Genomic DNA, 20,629 nt, shown 5'->3' with positions numbered 1-20,629 from the left:
ATTTACGTGTAGTTTACGAGGAACTCGTTTCGAGGTATTTACGAGGAAATATAGCGACCTCATTACGTGGAATATTGACGTGGTCTTTACGACGAAATGATCTACTTCGTCTTTACGACGAAATATATTCCTCGCTAAGTTACGACGAATTAGCGAGGAAATATGTGTTACGACAGATGAGTAACGAGCAAACGCGGTTCCTCGCTAATTCGTCGTAAAGCCTCTTTTACGACGAACTCACGAGAAAAACCGCCCTCGTTAAGATTATGTTTTCTTGTAGTGAAAATTTATTAACAATTTATGTTATATGACTAACCGTATAATGCAATCTATTTTATTATTGGTCGAATTGTAGTTAGTTGAATAGTTAATAATATTTTTTGTTGAAAAAATATAAATAATTAAATGTTTTTTTAATCTAAAATTTCATTTATTAAAAAATTGAGAGGATAAATGTTTTGTTATTTTATGCAATTTTTAATAGTTACCAATAATAAGTTGTAAATTTCAAAAAAAAAAATTATCATTATTCAAATAGTATTAATTTAAACTTATTAAAATAATTAAACATAAAATAATGCATTTATAATCAATTTTAATTATTTTTGGTAAACACAACAAATGCAATCATTTAGGTAGAGAGAGAAAGCGAAATTTAAAAACCAAAATTTATACAACAGTTTGCCAGTTAATATTTTTTGTTGTACCGTCAACATTTATTGAGCAAGAAGAAAATAGCATTTGCTTGTTTGCCAAATAAAGCAAGTGTTACGTTCACTCTCCACCATTTTTCTGTGCCTATACATTGCAAACACTGATCACTTCTTGACTTTCTAAATCCCTAACTTTGCTTGCTTCCTCCTTCTTCTCCATGGCGACCCCATCTTCATCACACTCCATCACTGAAGAGAGAGAAGAAGTCATGGTTTCTGAGAAAGGTCACACCTTTATCAAAACCCACTTCCTAAAACCCATCGCTACCTCTTCCGTAGCCGTAGCCGAGCTTCCCCGTCAACTTCTCTCTGTTTCATCATCTCCTTCAGAGTTGCTAAAGCGCTTGTCTTCCGGAAAATCCTTATCTGGGTTTTGGGTAGCAGAGCGTCGTTTCGTCTCCTGGGTTGGAAAGATGGAAGCTTTACACGAACCCACATGGAGAAAAGCTGGGATCTTTGAAGCCATCAAGGCCTCGACTTACAACATCACAAAGAACCCGTCTCTGCTTCTCTCTGTTTCTCAGAAATGGTCTCCTGAAACGAACTCTTTCGTGTTCCCTTGGGGTGAAGCAACAATAACTTTAGAGGATGTGATGGTTCTTCTTGGATTGTCTGTTCTGGGCTCCCCTGTTTCGGACTCTGTACACAGCTCCGAGATGAAAGACGCGGTGGAGAAGCTGGAGAAAGCATGGCAAGAGAAGAAGGCTGGACATGATTTTGTGAGGGAAGAGCCATGGACTTCGAGATTCTTCGGTAGAGGTGATCTGGAGCATGAAGCTTTCCTTGTTTTGTGGCTTTCCTTATACGTCTTTCCTGCGAGATCCCATCGCTCTATCTCGAAACGTGTTGTTCCCATTGCTGTTCGTTTAGCTAGAGGTGAAAGGATTGCTCTTGCCCCTGCTGTTCTCGCCGGTGTATACAGAGATCTGGGTCAAATCAGTGGCTTTGGTAGAGGAGGAGACTGTGATGGCAAACTCAATCTCAAGTCTTTGTTGAAGTTAGTTCAAGTATGGACTTGGGAGAGGTTCAAGAACGTGAGACCAAAGCCTAGAGATATCCCCAAAGGTGAACCAAGAATAGCTCAATGGGACAGTCTTCAGCAAAGACATAAGAATGTGAGATTAACGTTTGATGATTTCGAGTGGCGTCCGTACACTAAGACTTTGAGGAACTGGGACCCACTTCGGGTTTACGTTGAAGAAGCTAAGTGGGTGACTGTTGATAAGAGTCTTGGGGATGAGTTTGCTTCTTTTGCTAGGTGTGTGAGAGTTGCTCAGCTTGTTGGAGATGGTTTTGTGGAGAGTTACTATCCGAATATAGTGGCAATGCAGTTTGGTTTGGCTCAGGATCTTCCTGGTTTGGTAACTCGTCATGGAGACTTGACAGAAAAGGAGGCTTGGGATGATTACAACAAATCCCTTGATGGTTTGAAGCTGTACATGCCTTCTCGACTTGCTTCAGGTTCTGTTACTGTAAGATACAGAGACTGGTGGGTGAAGTCAGTTTCAGAGATGCAGAAAGAAACAACTGATGATGATGATGTTGGTGTATCTCCCAAGGTACTGCCTTTGAGCCAGGTAGTTCAAAATCTGGAAGAAGGCTTTCCGGCAACATGCACAAGATCTAGTATGCGTAGATTAGCAAACAAAGATAAGATAGATGAGCTGGTGAACAGTCTTGTATCTTCAAGCTGGAAGAAGAAGGGAGCTCAAGAGGATGATGAGGAGAGTTATATGGATGAAGAAGAAGAAGATAACATGACCATTGCTCAAATTAGATCTAGGAGGAAGTATAGCGATGCAGATAAAGCTGGAGGAGATGTTTCTGAGCCGCTTGGAAAAAGAAGAAGAAAGTTTCAGGTGATGGATAGTGATGATGATTCAGGGCCTTGTCAAAAGCTTGCTTCAGTGAAAATAGAGGCAAAGAACGAGGAGTATGATGAAACTGCGAGCAACATACAACAGATGACGAAGCAAGTTTGTGATAATGAGGTTAATGAAACTGGAGATACTCCAGGGAAGAGGAGTACGATCGCTGATGAGGCCAAGAAAGCTGAATGTTGGCTTCACGAAGAAAGTGAAAAGAGGAGATGCAATGAGAAAAGAAGAGAAGATATTCTTGAAAAACTGAAACTGAGGAATCTTTCGATAAGGGAGAAAGAGTTGAAGTTGGAGGCACGTATTATGGAAGTAGAGAAGACTTTGAGGAAGATCAGAGAATCGAACACCAGTGGAAACAAGATCAAATTTGAAGCTTCTGCTTAGCTAGTTTGTGTCTGAAACTTTTCAAGAGGAGCCAAGACAACGATGTCACACATTATCAATTCTTTCGGTGTGATGTTTTTTTTAGCCCTTTTGGATTAGACAGAGAAGCTTTACTTGGTTAGTATCCGAAAGAAATATCAAATGAGGGAATCAATACTATTTTGAATTCTCGGTTTATGATTTGAGAGAAAAGATAAACCGTTCTGTTTATAAACTTTTGTAATCAGTTTTCTGGTCCATTATGGTTCGAGTATGGTACAAGAACATTTCAAATGTCATTGCACCTTTCCTTGTGTTGTGAAGATAGTGTGGCACAAACTGTTATTTCAATCAAACAAAAGTTTAAAGCCTATGTTTGGAAAGAATACATAGCGATAGGTGTAGTTAGTGTTGGAGGTGGAAAGAAAATAGGACGTTGTATCCATTGTAGTTAGTGTTGGAGGTGGGTTTCACCCTACTCCAGTCTCCAGATCCAGTCCAATGCCACTGAATAACGAAAGAAGACAATCGGTCCACGAAAGTCACATGCCCATCTCAAGCTGAAAGGATGATCAATGTAAAGCTACATAGTCAAAACCAAAATGTAAAAAAAATTAAGGTGTTATTCATTAACAAATTTGAGTAGAATTTAAATCTAAGGAAAATCTGCTGTTATTCAATTTTTGATTTTATTTTCTTTTTATAAATCTAGTGTTATTGATTTTTGTATTTAAAATATTTTGTGAGACATTAGTTTCAAAATACTATCACAAATGTTTTACTATATATATTTATTGTATGATTGCAAAATGGTAGCAAATCTTATGATTTTTATGAAAAAAATATGATTGTAGTTACAAAATAGTAGTAAACTGCGACTATTATGTAACTCTTTCATTTTTGGAGTCTTAAATCGGGGACTACCCTAGATAACAAAACTAGATTAGAATCCGTACTTTACCCAAAGATTTTAAATCTAGTGTTATTGGTTCTTGTATTTATAATATCATAAGTAAAAGAATTTAAAATCTATTGTTATTCAATCTAAGAGTTGAAATGATCTAGTGTTATTCATATATGGATTGATTTTTATTGTGAAAAGAGTTGAAAAAAGAGTTGAGTGATTTTGCTATTGTTTCTATGAGTACATTAGAATCTGTACTTTACCCAAAGATTTTCAGTTGAAAATCAGAGTTATCAACTCATTTTTCTTTGCGTGAGTTTTGTTTTATTTTCTTCTTTCTTTCATATTTTCTTCCTTCTCTAAAAACAGTCAAGTTTTTTAAGAGCTTTTTCAAGTTTTGTTTTTTTGTTTTTTTTTTTCTGCTTTTCATTGTCTTTATCAGCAGGCGTAAAAGACTATATGTTTAATTTTTAACACCAGTTTACTTGGTTTCCTTTTCAATCTAACTGTTTCAAATCAAAACAATAACTGGAATTTGGTTAATCGACTTCAAATCAATATATTCTCAAAAATGAATTTTGAATATATATTTTCATTTTAAATTGTAAAATTTTAGTTTTCTATTTAGCATAACAACCACGACATTTTTTAATAACATATATATACTAATATTTCGGTAACATTCAAATATTTTTAAAAATTAATTTTTTTTATATAAGATATTCTTTCGTTAAAGTTCTGGAGATGGAGAATATTCTTTAGCATCACTATAACCATTACCAAAAAGAGTTTCTCGGCAAACAAATCTTCTCAATAATTGATTAGATATAAGTGCAACTAAATTAGAATATCTAACTTTAAATAGCTGAATCGTTTTTAGTATCTTATGATAATGATTTTAAAGTATTAATAAAAATAAGTCTCAACAAACAAAATCTTATAGTAATAGAGTAGGTGAGTGCAACTAAATTCATGTATCTAACATTAAAACTTGAACAATTTTTAGTATCTACTGATAACGAATTTAAAGTATTAATAAAGAAACTAGATTTTGATCCGCGATTATATGTTTGTTTGAATTTCTTGTTATAAATTTAAAGTCATGTTCCCACAACTCAAAAGAAATTTACTTGCAAACCTTTAACCCAAAACTAATGGAAAATTTTAATAAACATCTTGTTCTTAAACATAATAACAAACTTAAAACATTTTCCAGCATCTTGTGTACAATGTCAATATGAGTGAAATTTTCAATCATCTATATAATAGTGTCTAAGTATTTTTTTTTCTACTCTTACTCATCTTAACAACTCCAATTATTTTAATTTTTTCATATTCATCAGAGATACTACAGAGATATCTGTGACAAAATAGATAAATATGCATTATACTAACAAACAAAATTTAAATATGCTTTATTTTTTTTTGTCAACAAATATGCGTTATAATATGTAAATATATTTATATTCTACATAGTTATTTTTCTCTGGGCTTGTAATCCTATTATAATGTTTACTAGACCCTGATCCGTGCGTAATATTCGTTCATATTATATTCATTAAGTAAATATTTTTTTTTGCATCTTAAACTATCTATTTTTTTACGAATATGTGATATCATATAAAAAAATATAAAAAAATGAGTATATAGAGTTAATTAGATAATTGTAAAAACCGAAAAAAAATTTTCGTGTGCGATATCATATAAATAATGATCCGCCCACTTAACAAAAATCATGATTTTTTTTATGTGTAATTTTTTTTTTATTTTGACCATTTCTTTAAAACTATATTAAACTTTACATATTTTAATTAGAATATTTTTAATATATTTGCCTTTTTATTTGAAATGCAACTCAATATTTTTTTAAAAATTATAACAAAATATTTAAAAAATATTTTTAGAATTTGTTTGAAAAATATGAAAAAAATATGAAAATTACATTTTAAATTAAAATTATCCTAAAATATGATAAGTTTTGATGTAAACGAAAATTTAAATTATGTCAAAAATAATTATATTCAATGATAATAACAATTTAAATTGATTATTTTTTTAATAAATTTAATCAACTGAAAATAATATCCGTACAATTGTGTGAGTCAAATTCTTGTTTTATTGATGCATGTTATATATTAGTGCTGCATGTTTTAGGTAACATTTTAATGATGCACGTTTTTTAAAATCTCCATTATTAAAATTATGCACGTAAGGATAATTCATGAGTTTTTTTGGTTGATTAAATGACATTATGTCCAAATTTATTTAAAGATATTTTATTAAGGTAACTGAAAAAGACAAACAATAAAATAGAAAGTTTAAATTCATTTAAGCATATTTCATTAATGTAACTGAAAAGACAAGTAATAAATTATGCAGTTTTATTCGTTTTAGGATATTTTATAAATGAAACTGAAAAAGACAAGTAAAAAAATAGGGAGTTTAATTAATGAAATAAGAACATTTTCAAATTGGTACTTCTCTTTTAATAATATAGATGGGTTGTGTTTAATATGGGTTGGGTTTTCACAGGTTGGGTTGAACAGAGTAATTTTACCGGCATTAATATCCAAAACACCTTTTCCCGCTTAGAATGGCTTCAAATTTCGGACTGTTTATCAGAACAAAATTACAAAGATGCACTTTGGACCGATTACATATCTCTCCTCGTTCTGCTACACTTCGTTTTAATCCAGTGAACAGCCATTGGTGGAGGAAATCGTTTCCATAATTATAGTATTGTTGGGAGGACAATCGAGATGTTGAGCCAGCTGAAACATTGCCACACCATAGGTGATGATAATGCATATAACATTGTTGCTTCAGCTGAAGGAAATGAAGACCACAACCAAAACTAGAGCAAACGAATGAAGAAACTTATGAAACAGGAAGCAGAGCAGGAAAGAGTATGGTTATGAGCCCATATGATGAGTTAATTAGCCTCCACATTTTCTCTAGGATATGGAACTCATGTACAAGATTGTTTGTTTCCCTAAGTCGAAAAAATACAGGAATATCAAAAACCAATCTCACCTGTGTGATCTTTTGCTTTAGTATCTTTTCATTTGCCCTGCTTAGTATCTATAGGTTTGGTATCTTTTCTACTCAGTCATGAGATTATCTCTCACAGATCAAAGCTTTTCGTATATAAACCAAGAAAATACATTTATTAAAAGCGATCAGAAACTATAATTTCAGATGGTTACATTAGGAACTATAATCTCAGATGCAGAATAAACATGTTCACCTAAGGACCAACATAAAAAAAATCTCTCTAAAGCGTAAACACAAAGAGTATTGTGTACACCATACATAGTATATTAAATCCAAAAATTCATATACTTGATCTCAACAATTGGAGAATACATTGAAAAAACAAGAGTGCATGAGCATCATTCAGCTTTCGTTGTTGTTTTTGGTATGTGGTTGCCACCGGTTAAGATCTTGTATAGGTAGAAACATGTCATGAGACCACTGCAAACACACATACACATAGTTTGTCAGGTTATAACCGAAGTTTTTTTTTTCTGTTAAAGGTTATAACCGAAGTTAAACAATTAATTATCAGCTAATGTTTTGTATAGAAAATGACCTGATCCCAGAAACCAAACCAGCCGGCATGATCTTCTGAGTTTTCAAGTACCGTTGTCCCATCACGAACGTAAGACCAGCTGAAATCACTGTATCAAGAAAACAAAACCACACGTAAGGTCTCGAGATCCAAAATGGGAACACGACAAGATTTGATGCTAGGACAGGAACAAACCTGTCTGGAGAACGACAGCGAAGACAGGAGACTTCTTCTTCTTCTCGAAAGCCTTGAGGGTGATGAAACCAGCGAGAAGGACGAGGAGACCAGTGCCTGCACCTCCAGCGAGAGATGCGATGCTTCCTTTCTTGAAATAACCCATAGATCCTCCGACCATCAGGAGCATCCCGTACGGGATAGTGAAGCAGAAATCGTGCATCTTCTTATTCTTCTTGTTCTTGATGTGGAATGTTGCGGAGAGATGGTTTGGTTTCTTTGTCCGAACGATTAATAATGGAGATTTTATAACGAAGGGAGTGTGGTGGTTAGCGCGTGTGGAAGAAGTCCGCTTCGGCGTTTTCTTCGTCAACGGATCTCTAGAAGTAGGAATAATAATATTCAACAACTCTCCCCACTTATTTAGATCTCATGATCTGATGAAATTATTATTATACCCTCATTCTGAATCATATTTTTATTGTGATTAAAGGAATGTTTTAATAAGTTTAATCATCGGATAAGATAAGCTTCTCCATTACATATAGTGGTTTCATGCACCTCACACAGGAATAATAACTTTTTGTAGGTCTTAATCTTATCGGTTTATCTTGTACTAAATTCCACTTTAAATCTATAATCAATTATTTTGAGTTATTATATATAGATCAACAAGTAAACGTGCTCTTAATAGCTCGTTAAGTTCTTTTTGATTGAAAAAATGTCTAATATACTAGTTTAAGTCTCTTCGGATTCTAATATTTTGTATTATTTTATATTTGATTACTTTATGGATGCATGGTAGAATAAAATGCGAATGTTAGTTGTATATATATGTTAAACCTTATATGAATTCTAGATCTAGTTTTAAATATATTAGATGACACAAAATCAAACGCAGAAATTAGATGAATTGAGCTAAGATTAAAGTAACAAAAAGTTTAATGTAACAAAGCATTACTTCAAATCAAGGGGACTTGAAAGTTCTCAATCGGAGTCTTCCTCCTCTTCACCTTGGAGCGACTTGAAAAGCAAAGACGGAACCACAAAGTTCGCTACCAAATACATTGAGATCAATGCTACACTGCAAATAAGTAAACAATTCAACACAAATAACTACTTCTATTTCTCAGTAAATACTAATAAATTGGAGAGCAGAGATAAAATATGTGTACCTTACTAGGAGGAAGGTGGTGATATCACCAGATTCAGACGGAGGCACCACACTAGCTTTTGGTTTTAATCTGAGCCCAATTTTTGGATAGTTACAGATTTGCCATTGATGTCCTCTTAAGCTTGAAGTTGAAGGAGATGAGGATAAGAACAAGAACACTTGTTTTGTTCCCAGACTCCCTGTTTGCTTCGCGTGCCGGTTCAAGACGCTAGTACTGGCAGGTAATGGCTGATGGTAACATGCGCACAACATTTTCTGGACTCACACTTCTCTTCTCTTTTTTTCTTGACAATGTTGGAGAAAGAAAAAAATCTAGTTGAAGATATGTTTCCTGTCTGAGTATGGCGGAGATAGATTTTGTGCCAGTCTTATGTAGCCACGTCACCATGTAATGTAATGGTTTTTTTTCTTCTTATCTTTTCCTTTTTGGCTTATTTGGGCGCTGTTTGTTTCACCATTTGTATGATCTATTTAGATGATCCATTCAGATTTTTGTGACTGTTTGTTTGTACATCCAAATAGCTCATCTAGATGAATCAGCTAAATGAATCTTATGTTTGTTTCTTTATTTTCAATTCCATCTAAATGAGTTTAGTAAACAAATTATCAAAATACCCTTATATTGATTTAATCATATATTTGATATTAATTTTAACTATATTATATTTAATTATTTAATCTAATATATTTACATTATAATTATTTCAAAATTAACGAGTTTTTTTTGCGGTTTTAGGGGGGGAAACAAGATTTTTTGGTTTTAGCGGGAAAACTCACTTTTCGATTTTGGCCAGAAAACGAGATTTTGCGATTTAGGCGGGAAAAAGCGTTTTTGCGGTTTTGGCGGGAAAACGAGATTTTCGGTTTTGACGGGAAAACGGAATTTTTTGATTTTGGCCGGAAAACGAGATTTTCTGATTTTGACGAAAAAACGCGTTTTTGCAGTTTTGGCGGGAAAACAAAATTTTTCGATTTTGGCCGGAAAACGATATTTTGCAATTTTGACGAGAAAATGCGTTTTGCGATTTTTGCGGGAAATACGTTTTTGGAGTTTCCACGTGAAAACGCGTTTTTGCAATTTTTGCGGGAAATCACGTTATGGCGGGAAAACAGGTTATGGCGGGAAAACACCTTTTTGCAATTTTGGCGTAAAACACGTTTTTCCAATTTTGGCGGGAAAATGCGTTTTGGGGTTTTGACGTGAAAAAATTGGTTTTTAGGTATTCGCGGAAAAACGCGTTTTTGTGGTTTTGTCAGTTTTCGTGTGTGACAAAATGATATTATGGCTCCGAATGGTGACTGCGGTTTGAGCGGTGCGGGACAAACGGTTCAACTGCGGTGCGGTTTTAACAGTTATAAAAACGTATAGATATATGATATATGTAAAGATTTTTGTTATTGTTAACTGCGGTGCGGAGCAGAGCGGTTATAAACATTCGAAGCCTATGTTTAGGTTTGTAATTTGTGAATTACATTAAGGCATAATAGACATTATACCATTTTGAATAAACCATCTCCATTCAAATGATCTAAATTGGTTTAGCTGGATGGACTTTAAAATTAAACCTAAATTTCTGAAAGTCATTCGGATGATTCATCTGGATGAGTTGCACTTTTAGTGTCTAAACAAACAAAAGTTTCATCTATCGTCCAAATGGTTCATCCGGATAGAGAAACAAATAGGCCTTTACAATACGCATAAATAATCAAATTTGTACGTAGCAATAACATACGTGAAGTACGCAGAGTTTGACAAAAAAAGATATTACCAAACTTTTGGTTTAAGACGTGATTCACAAGATTAAAATGTGATTGAATATGAAACACAATTGACGCGCGGTTAAAACGTTAACCCTCTCAGATGTAACAAGCTTCAAAAATGTTATTCGACAATGTCACACACGCACATAATTAAACAATATTCACTTGGTAGGCAAATGAGGAATCATCATAAATGGAGTGATTGCTTAGTGGCTTCAAGGTACCTGTCCGTGGCACCCAAACAACCTTTTGCTGTTTCGAGCAGTCTCGAGCAAAGTTGTGAGACTTTCTCATTCATCTGCACATCATCAAAGAGGTATGTCACCAACCCAGTTAAAACGAATAGTTTTAGTTTATTCAGGAATGAGAAAAGGAAATGAAAAAACTTAGGAGAAGAACAGTACAACTAGTGCTGATGATATGCAATTGCAAGCTTCAAGCGCAATGTTCCCGCGAGCAGTCTGCAAATAATATCATGTAAACTCAAGTTGATTAAGAGAACAAAACAAAATTGGAATAGTGAGAGTAGATTCCGACCTGTGAAGATTCTTGTTCAATAGCGTCTACAAGTTCACCTACAACTAGCTGACTCCAAGAGACAAGTTCATTCTTGTATGACGAATCACCAAAGAACAGTAAATCGTTTCCAATTATCTGCACACACAAAAAAAATACATCTCAAACTCTTTCTTTAACACAAGTTTAGATTTAGATTCAGCCATCTGAAACACAGCTGCCCTCACCAAAGCATTTCAACATTTCAACAAATGTTTTACATGTAATAAGATGACGAGAGCCATATATAATACATACCTCTGGATTGGCAGAACGGTAAGGCAGATTATCCTGGGCAAGTGTCGACAAGAGTGAAATGATAGCACAAAGTATCTTCACCTTCAATCTCGACATTGCCCTACAACATCACGAAATATCACAACCAAAAAGCCAGAAGGGGAGGTAAAACGTAATAAAGAAAAAAAAAAAGACACTAAAAACAGAGGCAAAGAAGCGAAAGTATGTCCATTTTGTCAAGGTCAGTACAGTCCTCATGAGAAACATACCATGAACTAGAGCAAGTAGCAGAAAATATGCTCTTAAGGATCTCCAACACGCCTTTCTCAGGATTACCTTTCCAATTGAATATACAAAAAAAAAAATCTCAGTTATGAAGCTGTGATATTAAGGACAGACCAAAGCGGTAAAAATCATATAGCAAAAGCAATCCAAGAGCTTCCTCAGTTTACCTGGAACCATTACCAAGAGGCTGCACAAATTGCATACCACCGACGCCATACTATCCGCATCAATTGACTTTAAACCTGATTGAGAAAAACGTACAAGATGTTATACCATCGAAAAACCAGACGCAAATCAATTTACAGAACGATAAGGCCTCTACATCTATCTACAAAAAATAAAATAAAAAGACCCTAATGAACATATGAAAATGGGAAAAACCATATGAAAATGGGAAAAACAAAACAAAACAAAGAAGCCTAGAGTGACGAAGAACAAAGATAATCCTCTAAGCCTACCACCGGCCCTTAGAATCGTCTATTAGCTACAAAAATTAAAGCAGGTCAGTGGTTTTAGGGTGGCTACAATTAACAGACTAGTTTTATTACTTCTCACTTGTTCATCTAGTGTCAAGTAGATAAATTAAACATGTTTAGACAAATAAACTCACCATCTGTTGGCGCTACATCCTCTAGACACTCAACAGCTGACATGACCAGTCCATCGGTATGAGAAATCAAACCACCTAAAAGCGCAACCTTTAAATCATGTTTCAGTACGTAAGTCCATACTTTGACTTTTGAGTGCAAAATACTACAAATAAGAAAAAAAGACACACCTCAGCAGTTTCGAGATAAAGATTTATCTGTTTTGTAGGAACTGTAACAGATGGAATGGTAACTTCGCTGAATGCTAGGCAAGACTTTACAAAGTTGATATGCTTCTTTCCTGCTTTTACTGCCAAGGTGTTGCTTGAACGGACAAGTGTCTCCTGCAGCCAGTGACCATAACACAGTATAAATTATTACAACATTGAGCCAATCAAACATTTTTATAGATTTTATTTGTGTCAAGCGCTAGTGCAAATAAATGAGGAATACAGCACCCATAGCAAAAATAAAGCACATATGAAGCACTTCTAGCCCTTGTTCCCTTTCTATAGTTACTGTGTATATGATCCATGAGTCCTTTTCCCATTATGAGTGCTCACTTCTCATAATGTACCATTTTCTAATCAGATATTGTAGTAGTTTCCAGAGCGTTCACCTAATTCATATTATGTTGCAAATTCCTGTATGCCTACCTTAAAACTTCGTGATTTGCCCACCAGATAAATAAAATGTTGCAAATGAGACTTCACCACGCAAGAAAGGACTATATAATAGGTATGCACCGTAATTAACTAATTACTTCATAACGAAACTCTTTCAAGAAGTAAAAGAACTAGACAGGGTCCTCCACAGGTATAGCAGTATTCATAACTGAAACTGATACAAAATAATTGATTGCTGACCTTAAGTTCATGAATCCCACTAAAGGCGCCACGACACTCCGCCAAAAACAACAACTGGCGTTCCCTTTCTGCCCCATAATCAACCTAAGCATCAAAAGTTAAGTCAGAATCAACAAGCTTAACACAAACGAGAAAGTACTCAATGGTAAGTGTAACTTAGGTACCATCTCAACAAAGCGAGAAATTAAATGTGATGTCTGTCGATTATCATCATCCTTTATGTTAACGAAATCTGTAGCATCATAAAGACCCTGAGAAACTTCAAAAAGCAATTGCACGGTTGTTGAATCACATATGCAGCCATTCCTAATCCAAGGAGAAAGAAATGAGTATACTTTAACCATGAAAGAAAAGGAAAATCAATACATTAGCAAAAGAATCATAATTACAGATCCCTCAAACTAGGATCTCCAATATTTAAAGATGCAAGGTAACGGTCATCAACTTGACAACGGTTTACAATGGACTATGTCACCCATCCAGTTGTGAGAATTTCCTTTTACGTTAAAAACGATGGAAAAAGGAGAACGCTTTACCTAGTACCCATGCTCAGGAGATGCATGTTAACACTTTTTTTTGAAGTCCCAGACATAAGATCCAAGATCTCGATGAAATGATTCTAGAAAGTAAGCAAAGAAGTCGTTAAACAAGACTTGATAATGAGATCATCCAAGGGACTAGACAATGGCTTTATTTGAATGTTGGGTACTGTTTCCTTAAAGCCTGAAAGTATATAAAGGAAAGAGGGAAGAAAGTATTACCAGAGAAAGTACTTTTTGCAAGTCCTCGAAATGAGACAGCAGCTTCAAAATTATGGATTGCAAACTTGCTTGTTCTTCTTCAGAAAGAAACTTGTCACGAGCTAGAGTTACAATATCATCCAAGAGCGCATCCAAGAGCGCATCCAAATGATTTTCCTGATACCGTTGAAACTGGTGATTAACAGGAACGAGATAAGAGATTCTCATGTACAAAAACTATCACTTCAGACTCACCATCTTGTTCTGCAACAACAGATCCACATATGCGTCCATAATTCTCAAGTAGTCATACAGCGTCTGATACTGAGAAGCAGCCTGTTGCAATATTTAGACGTAAATGTCAGCATGTTGCAAAGCCACGCCACCCTTCTCTTTACCACAGTTTTTGTTAACATATAATTAATTAATTATGAAAATAATTATTGAGGAGGAACTTAGATGCATCTTTTGGTATATGATTACACATACGTAAAGTACGAACAGCGCAGGTACATAAAGTTTGAAATTTATCTATGAATATGAATTCTTAGTTTTTAGTTTTGTTGAAAGAAAAAGGAAACACTAAAACCTGCATAATTTCATTGACGAGTGAACTCAGAAAACCTTCTTGAGATCTCCCTTCACACAACCTATTTCCAAGTAACCTGTAATTCAAAACCTGATCGAGGACGACATAAAAGGAAGGGTTAGACCCAGTGGATAGTATAGCTTATTCAATCTGAAATGAGGAAACAACCTGACTGAAAGAACAATCATTGCTGCATTTAATCATATGCAGGATCTCCATAGCTTGTGAACTAACTATTTCGGATGGAAGTGCCTTGAGTAGGTGATGAAGTAAAATGGACACGTGTGAAGAGTTGTCGGACGGCTGAGATTTATTCCTTCCAAATCCAAGCTCCTCAAGTATGCCCAACACATTGTTCTCCTTTACATTAAGCAAACTGTTAGGAGAACAATCAATTCATCATAAATCAAGGCAAGAAATAAGAATCTGCCATATTTCTAGAAAATTCAAAACACATGAAAGTGTTATATTCCTTGTTGGAAATGGGATTCTACTCAACAACAAGAAAATACGAGCGAAATACTTTCAGCCACTAACTGGTCAAGAACGGTTACTAACCTGACGTCCAGTGAGCAATAAGCACTTCATTATATACTCAATGGCTGGTTCCATCAAATTAAAAAGCAACTTTTTGTCGTCTGTAATACAGGAACACCCGTCCTTGCCCACTAAAATAGGTGCCAATACGTCTTCAATATCCTTGACGCATTTGATTAGATATCCTGTTATACCATGGTCAAACATATAACATTATGTGTCTTCCTCAAAGAGGAAAAAACAGCTTACAGAACTCTAAACGTTGGCATGTAAAAGGCTACATTTAAAATTCTCAAACAGGAACAGGAGGTGGCTAAGATTATGCATCAGCATGCTAAACGCAAAAGGATAGAACGAGAAATCTCCCTGTGCTATAATCAATTTAAACAGCTTTCCCTTAGTCTCTTCACACCTTCACTCATGACAAGGAAACTCATGACTTGTAAGATCTGGATTCGTTCCCATAACTAGCAAGTAAGTGTGGCTAGGCTACAATTATGTATTCATTTCGATTAAGAAAGCCAAGCTTGTTAAGCATATTACAAACCATTATGACTCGTCCACTATTCGTCTATCCACTATTTATGTGAAAGAAAGAACATAGAATAAGGGTACCTGAACGGCAGAAACCCAACTTCCGCATACGATGCACCATATAAAGACGACAATACAAAGATGCCAGTGGATCTGCAAGACCTCTCACCATCATGACTAAACGATCCAGAACTTCTCTGGGTTGATTAATGAGGAAACGCCAGCAAGGTAAAATTGCCAGCTCCAAGTAACTATGGGGACAGACAACAAAGCCAACAAATAAGAAAAAAAGGTAAGATGAGTAAGAAGAATTATTAACGATAGAGGCTTTACATGCGGGGAAGAAGTTCTCGAACTGAACCAACTTTGCAGAACCAGTTATAGCAAGTCTCTCTTGCTTCGAGGCAGATATCACTTGCTTGAAAATCATCTGTCTTTAGCACAGGTTCAAGAAAAAAAAATTATAATCTGCAACTAGAAGACTCCATGTTGTGCTATAAACTTATGAGTCTGATTGTGATCATGAACAGACTCCCAGATCACGTAATTCTAATCTTGATAACACTACGCTCATGACTAGAGGTCTTTTTAGTGACAGAACTATAGGATTAGAATAGAGATGCATACTCGGTAAGGTGCAGATCATTGTTCCATCAACATCATGTTCTGCTTTCTCCTTGATCCGTTCCCACACCATATCCCCAACCATATCAAGCATGTCAGTGACTACAACAAAGACTGTAGGATAAAACTGTAAAACTGTTGTGTCCATCAGAAGTTTTGTGACCTGCAGAACAAAACATAGAATTTGCCATTTTTAGAATTTTACAGCTTTTTGTACCAAAACAGATTTGATAAGTTAGCAAATTAACCTTAATTGATAACTTTAACGATGTTACTCGATCTTCAGCCTCCCAAGCTTTGGTTATTCCATCTATTAGCTCGCGTACTTTGGCTAGATATTCCTGTTGGTCTATCACTTTAGCAGTTTCTTCCAGAGAAGTCTTTTCGCTGCCTGTTTCCTCCAAATGTGATTGAGCGGAAGGGGTGTCAACTGAATAAATCAGACCAAGAGCTGTTATGATATGCTTGAGATGCTACAGGAAGAAAAAAAGACATACATACCTTTGAAACCTTTCGTTATTACATTAGATATCTGTAGAAGATGTATGATCAGTACTAATAAAAGAAGAAAGAAAGATAACACTATAGAGTTTATGCAGAGAAGAAACGTAACTGGAGAAAAAGAAATGACTTTGGAGACAGGGAAGCGCTGGATCAAGATACGTTTAAGAGACTTCCACTCCTTTGTCAGCTCCTGAGTCACCGCTTCAGTGGATAGAGAAGTATCTGCTTCTTCTTCTTCTTCAACCTTGTCTTCTGCTGAAGCATTCACATCCAATCCCCTCAATGGATCAAAGAAGTCAGGAGGATCGTTATCTCTGACAGTTTTCATCTACAATTTATAAAAAAAGATCCAATTTTTTTCAAGTCTTGTAATTGTAATGCAATCAATCCGCTTTAAAGAATCAATCTCAAGGCATAAGAGAATAGATAGAAATACAAACTTAGAACAATTAAGTATATACTCAACAAAAGCTATTAGCTTTTCACAAGGTAGATAGATACGAGTATACGCAGACCTGGTGTTGACGAGAAGCAATTGGAGAGGAAAGAGGGTGCTTTTGAGTTCGTGAGCGAGGAAGGAGATGAGATTCATGGTCAGCTCCATAGTCGCGACGCCGGAACTCGAACTCCATGGCCTTTTGTGATTCTTCTCCGAGGAGACGATCTGTGATTTTGACTGCAAAGAAACCGTTACGGTGTCGTTTAATCAAAAGTCAAACCGAGCCTAACCGGTGGGTATATTTGTTGTCTTGTGTTGATGGTTGTAATCCGGAACCCCAACCAAAATTCTCAAGCCTAAACCCGAACCAAATAAAAAAGATAGCTTGCATAGAATACAAATTATGAAATTATTTAATCTTGAATCAAATGGATATGAATTTTGTAAAACTGAGCTAAATGACCCATATTTTATTTAACATATAGAACCTAAATTTATAAAAATCAGTTAATTATTTAGTTTAATTATACTATTTTAAACAAAACCCCAACAAAAGCAACCCAAACATATTTTAATAGCAAATGAGATTTATTTTCTAAAACCTAAAATAACTAATTCTAAAAGAACCCTAACAAACTAAATTATACAAGTATAAGCTAATTCTAAATAATTTTTTTAATTTGACAATGTTGAAATTCAAAAAAAAAAAACAATCAAAACAATAATTGAATACGCACCCTACAAATGGACTCAGGCCTTTACTTTCTTGAGATGTACTCACTCAATTTACCTTCGCTAAGTTATATGATAACTGAATCAAACAAATATGTTCGTTTTCTCTTATTTATAAATAAATACGTATATATGTTTAATAGAACCAAATACGAAAATCTAAAACATTTGTGTACTAGCTTGATAAGTGTATCAACCAATTTCATAGAAAAATGTTGGAGCAATATGATTTGAATTCATCACAACGGTCCAGACGTCGCCGTTGCTAGAAGCATTGACCAGAAGTCCATGAGCTCTTTTAAGCGATCATATCTTGTAGTCAGAGCCGACGCTAGCCTCCAAATTTTGTAGAAATTTTAAAGCCCCTAATTACAAAAAATACTTTTACATCGTAATTAACATATTCTCTTAGTTAGAATTTTACTTTTATTTTTATTTGAATTTGAATTGGAGTTTTGTTTAAAGTAACTAGGTTTGTGATCATTTTTGCTATATTTTAAATAAAACTATAAAGATTCTACTTCTAAAAAAAGTTTTTTTACAAATTTGACTCAAAACTCAAAGTCAAACAGTAAACTACCATCTCCTTTTTTTTTATTTTTTTTTCTCTATTCACTCCACATGTTCACATTATTTACGAAAATGCCATTAATTTTTTTTTCGAAAATGGCTTTTTTACTCTTTCAACCTCATCATCAAGTATTTACAATATTGTCATTGCCATCAATACTCCAACCACAATGAACAACCAATTTGAAGCTCTTAATGCACCTAAAATCGATTTACACTCTCTTTCTCCCATGTTATGAACTAAAAACAACATATCTTTCATTTTACCTACATATTCATCCAAAAAACTCAAGCTTTTGATTCAAAAAATTTTATGGTTGATAGAGCCATTCAAGCATACTATTCTTGGTGGGTTACTTTCGTTTGAGGTTCTGGGTGGTTGGAGAAGACTATGTGTGCTAAGGAAGTCATCTCACTAGTTTAAGGTATGAAATTGAAATTTTTTCCAGATCTGTTCGCGTAGAAGACTTACCTGTAAGTAGTCTGGCTGTAGAAGACTTACGGGTAAGTCTTTTGGTCAAACGGACGGCTTACTTGTAAGTCGTCATCTTTGTTTGTTAAAAAAAAATCTAAAGAATACCCTAGACGGGTTACTGGTAAGTCGTCTAGGATAAACGGGTTAGTTTTGCATTTGACCGAATTGTGTCAGATATTTGATTTTTCCTGGACGACTTACCAATAAGTCGTCTCCGGAAAAACAAAATTTTCAATATTTTATTAAAACTAGATGACTTATCTGTAAGTCGTCTCAGATTACTTTTGCAATTGGAAAATAAAACTTAAATATTTAATTTTTTCCAGACGACTTACACGGAAGTCGACAAGTAAGACGACTTACTTGAAAGTCGCCCGACTTACTTGAAAGTCGTCCAGGATAAGCAAAGTCATCCAGATTTATTTCCTAGATTCTGGTCAAACCTTACTTATTTCGGACGACTTTCTCGTTAGTCGTCTACCTGCACGACTTTCAAGGAAGTCATCTGGATAAAGTTAAATATTTAAGTTTTTTTTTCGAATTGCAAACTAACCTGAGAAGACTTACAAATAAGTCGTCTAGCTTTAATAAAATATTGAAATTTTTTGTTTTCCCTGAGACGACTTACTGGTAAGTCGTCAAGGAAAAGTCAAATATCTGACACAATTCGGTCAAATGCAAAACTAACCTGTTTTATCCCAGAGTAAGTCATCTAGAGTTTTTTTTTAACAAACAAAGCTATAAGTCGTCCTATTTAAAATTCAATTCCAAAAATGACCTGTTTGGACGACTTACTGAGACGACTTACTGGTATGTCGTCTGCGTCAATGTTTAGTAAACTTTCATTTTCTCTATGTTTACTAATGTGTTTTATTTTGAATTTTTGCAGATGATGCGTCAGTTACATGCAGTGTATGAAGAATGGTTGTTGAAAGATTGCCGTTGGGATTTTGTGGTTGATAATGTCAAAGGAGCGAGAATCATTTTTTTGGGGGAAGGTTCGACACATGCTGAACTTCTTGCAATGGCTCAAGAAGATTATAACCTGGACATGAGCACAAAATCTGTGGAGATAACCTACTCATTACCAGCAGAAATGATGCAGGCTCCATACACCCCTCCTATTCATGTTACAAGTGATAGACAAGTTCGAAACTTGCTCGAGATAACCAAAACGCTTGGAGTACGGATTTGTGTATCAAGCCGTAGCAAGGTGAAAACGGTTTCAGAGTTCAGGGAAGAAGATGATGAAGCTGATGAATGTTTTGAAGATGATGATGATGATTTGGTTGAAGATGAAAATCATGATGGGGAGGAGGACGATGGGGAGGAGGATGATGGGGAGGAGGATGTCGATATCTCTATTGTTGCTGAAGCGGACGAGAATGATGAGGATTACAGTGTTTATGGAAAGGTTGAAGATGAGGATGAGGAAGATGATGATATGTGTTTTGAAGATTTCTAAAAGATTGAAGGACGAAGTTCAAATGGTAACAGTATCTATGTCAACCAGATTTTTGTTAGCAAGGATGCACTGCTTTCAGAGCTGCGGTTGACAGCAGTGAGGCTTAGGTTCTCCTTTAGAATATACAAGTCAAAGAAAACTCTCCTTGTGACAACATGTTCGGTAAGTGGTTGTGAATGGACGATCAGAGCGAGTGTGAAACATGGGACAAACACGTTTTGGGTAACAAAGTATGTGGAAAAACATACATGCTCAGTGGGAGACCGAATCACTCAGCGGAGACACTGTACTCCGAAGTATGTTGGTAAACTTTTCATTGATCGTGTTGGAATCATTGATGGGTTGAATCC

General features: G+C 35.0%; 4 protein-coding genes across 5 annotated transcripts; 1 reads left to right on the top strand and 3 right to left on the bottom strand.

The window, feature by feature from the left end:
- Nucleotides 1-781: 781 nt before the first annotated feature.
- LOC106298741 lies at nucleotides 782-3,221 on the top strand. The gene has a single exon (XM_013734888.1). The coding sequence runs from the start codon at nucleotides 872-874 to the stop codon at nucleotides 2,975-2,977; it is 2,106 nt and encodes a 701-aa protein (XP_013590342.1). The 5' UTR covers nucleotides 782-871; the 3' UTR covers nucleotides 2,978-3,221.
- Nucleotides 3,222-7,008: 3,787 nt separating this feature from the next.
- Nucleotides 7,009-7,932, bottom strand: LOC106296626 (protein FATTY ACID EXPORT 5). Its single transcript, XM_013732806.1, has 3 exons — nucleotides 7,627-7,932; nucleotides 7,453-7,540; nucleotides 7,009-7,334 (listed from the first exon to the last, which is right to left on the bottom strand). The coding sequence occupies exons 1-3, from the start codon at nucleotides 7,826-7,828 to the stop codon at nucleotides 7,253-7,255; spliced, it is 372 nt and encodes a 123-aa protein (XP_013588260.1). The 5' UTR covers nucleotides 7,829-7,932; the 3' UTR covers nucleotides 7,009-7,252.
- LOC106296628 lies at nucleotides 7,830-9,130 on the bottom strand. 2 transcript variants are annotated; one of them, XM_013732808.1, is made up of 3 exons: nucleotides 8,781-9,130; nucleotides 8,567-8,689; nucleotides 7,830-7,985 (listed from the first exon to the last, which is right to left on the bottom strand). In XM_013732808.1, the coding sequence occupies exons 1-2, from the start codon at nucleotides 9,029-9,031 to the stop codon at nucleotides 8,593-8,595; spliced, it is 348 nt and encodes a 115-aa protein (XP_013588262.1). In that variant the 5' UTR covers nucleotides 9,032-9,130; the 3' UTR covers nucleotides 7,830-7,985; nucleotides 8,567-8,592. The 2 variants fall into 2 exon arrangements, with proteins under 2 accessions (XP_013588262.1, XP_013588261.1); XM_013732807.1 differs by lacking the exon at nucleotides 7,830-7,985 and having other exon boundaries at nucleotides 8,497-8,689.
- Nucleotides 9,131-10,527: 1,397 nt separating this feature from the next.
- On the bottom strand, nucleotides 10,528-17,280 carry LOC106296279 (UPF0505 protein). Its single transcript, XM_013732379.1, has 23 exons — nucleotides 17,114-17,280; nucleotides 16,708-16,926; nucleotides 16,596-16,626; nucleotides 16,343-16,524; nucleotides 16,098-16,257; nucleotides 15,804-15,900; nucleotides 15,552-15,721; nucleotides 14,958-15,121; nucleotides 14,568-14,759; nucleotides 14,400-14,489; nucleotides 14,066-14,146; nucleotides 13,832-13,987; nucleotides 13,607-13,689; nucleotides 13,235-13,376; nucleotides 13,071-13,154; nucleotides 12,396-12,548; nucleotides 12,228-12,315; nucleotides 11,785-11,859; nucleotides 11,602-11,668; nucleotides 11,354-11,453; nucleotides 11,078-11,194; nucleotides 10,945-11,001; nucleotides 10,528-10,838 (listed from the first exon to the last, which is right to left on the bottom strand). The coding sequence occupies exons 1-23, from the start codon at nucleotides 17,228-17,230 to the stop codon at nucleotides 10,728-10,730; spliced, it is 2,736 nt and encodes a 911-aa protein (XP_013587833.1). The 5' UTR covers nucleotides 17,231-17,280; the 3' UTR covers nucleotides 10,528-10,727.
- Between the last annotated feature and the right edge of the window lie 3,349 nt (nucleotides 17,281-20,629).

This window comes from Brassica oleracea, chromosome C6 (genome assembly GCF_000695525.1).
Source record: "Brassica oleracea var. oleracea cultivar TO1000 chromosome C6, BOL, whole genome shotgun sequence".
Taxonomy (NCBI): domain Eukaryota; kingdom Viridiplantae; phylum Streptophyta; class Magnoliopsida; order Brassicales; family Brassicaceae; genus Brassica; species Brassica oleracea.
This window is presented reverse-complemented; position numbering and strand designations above follow the sequence as displayed.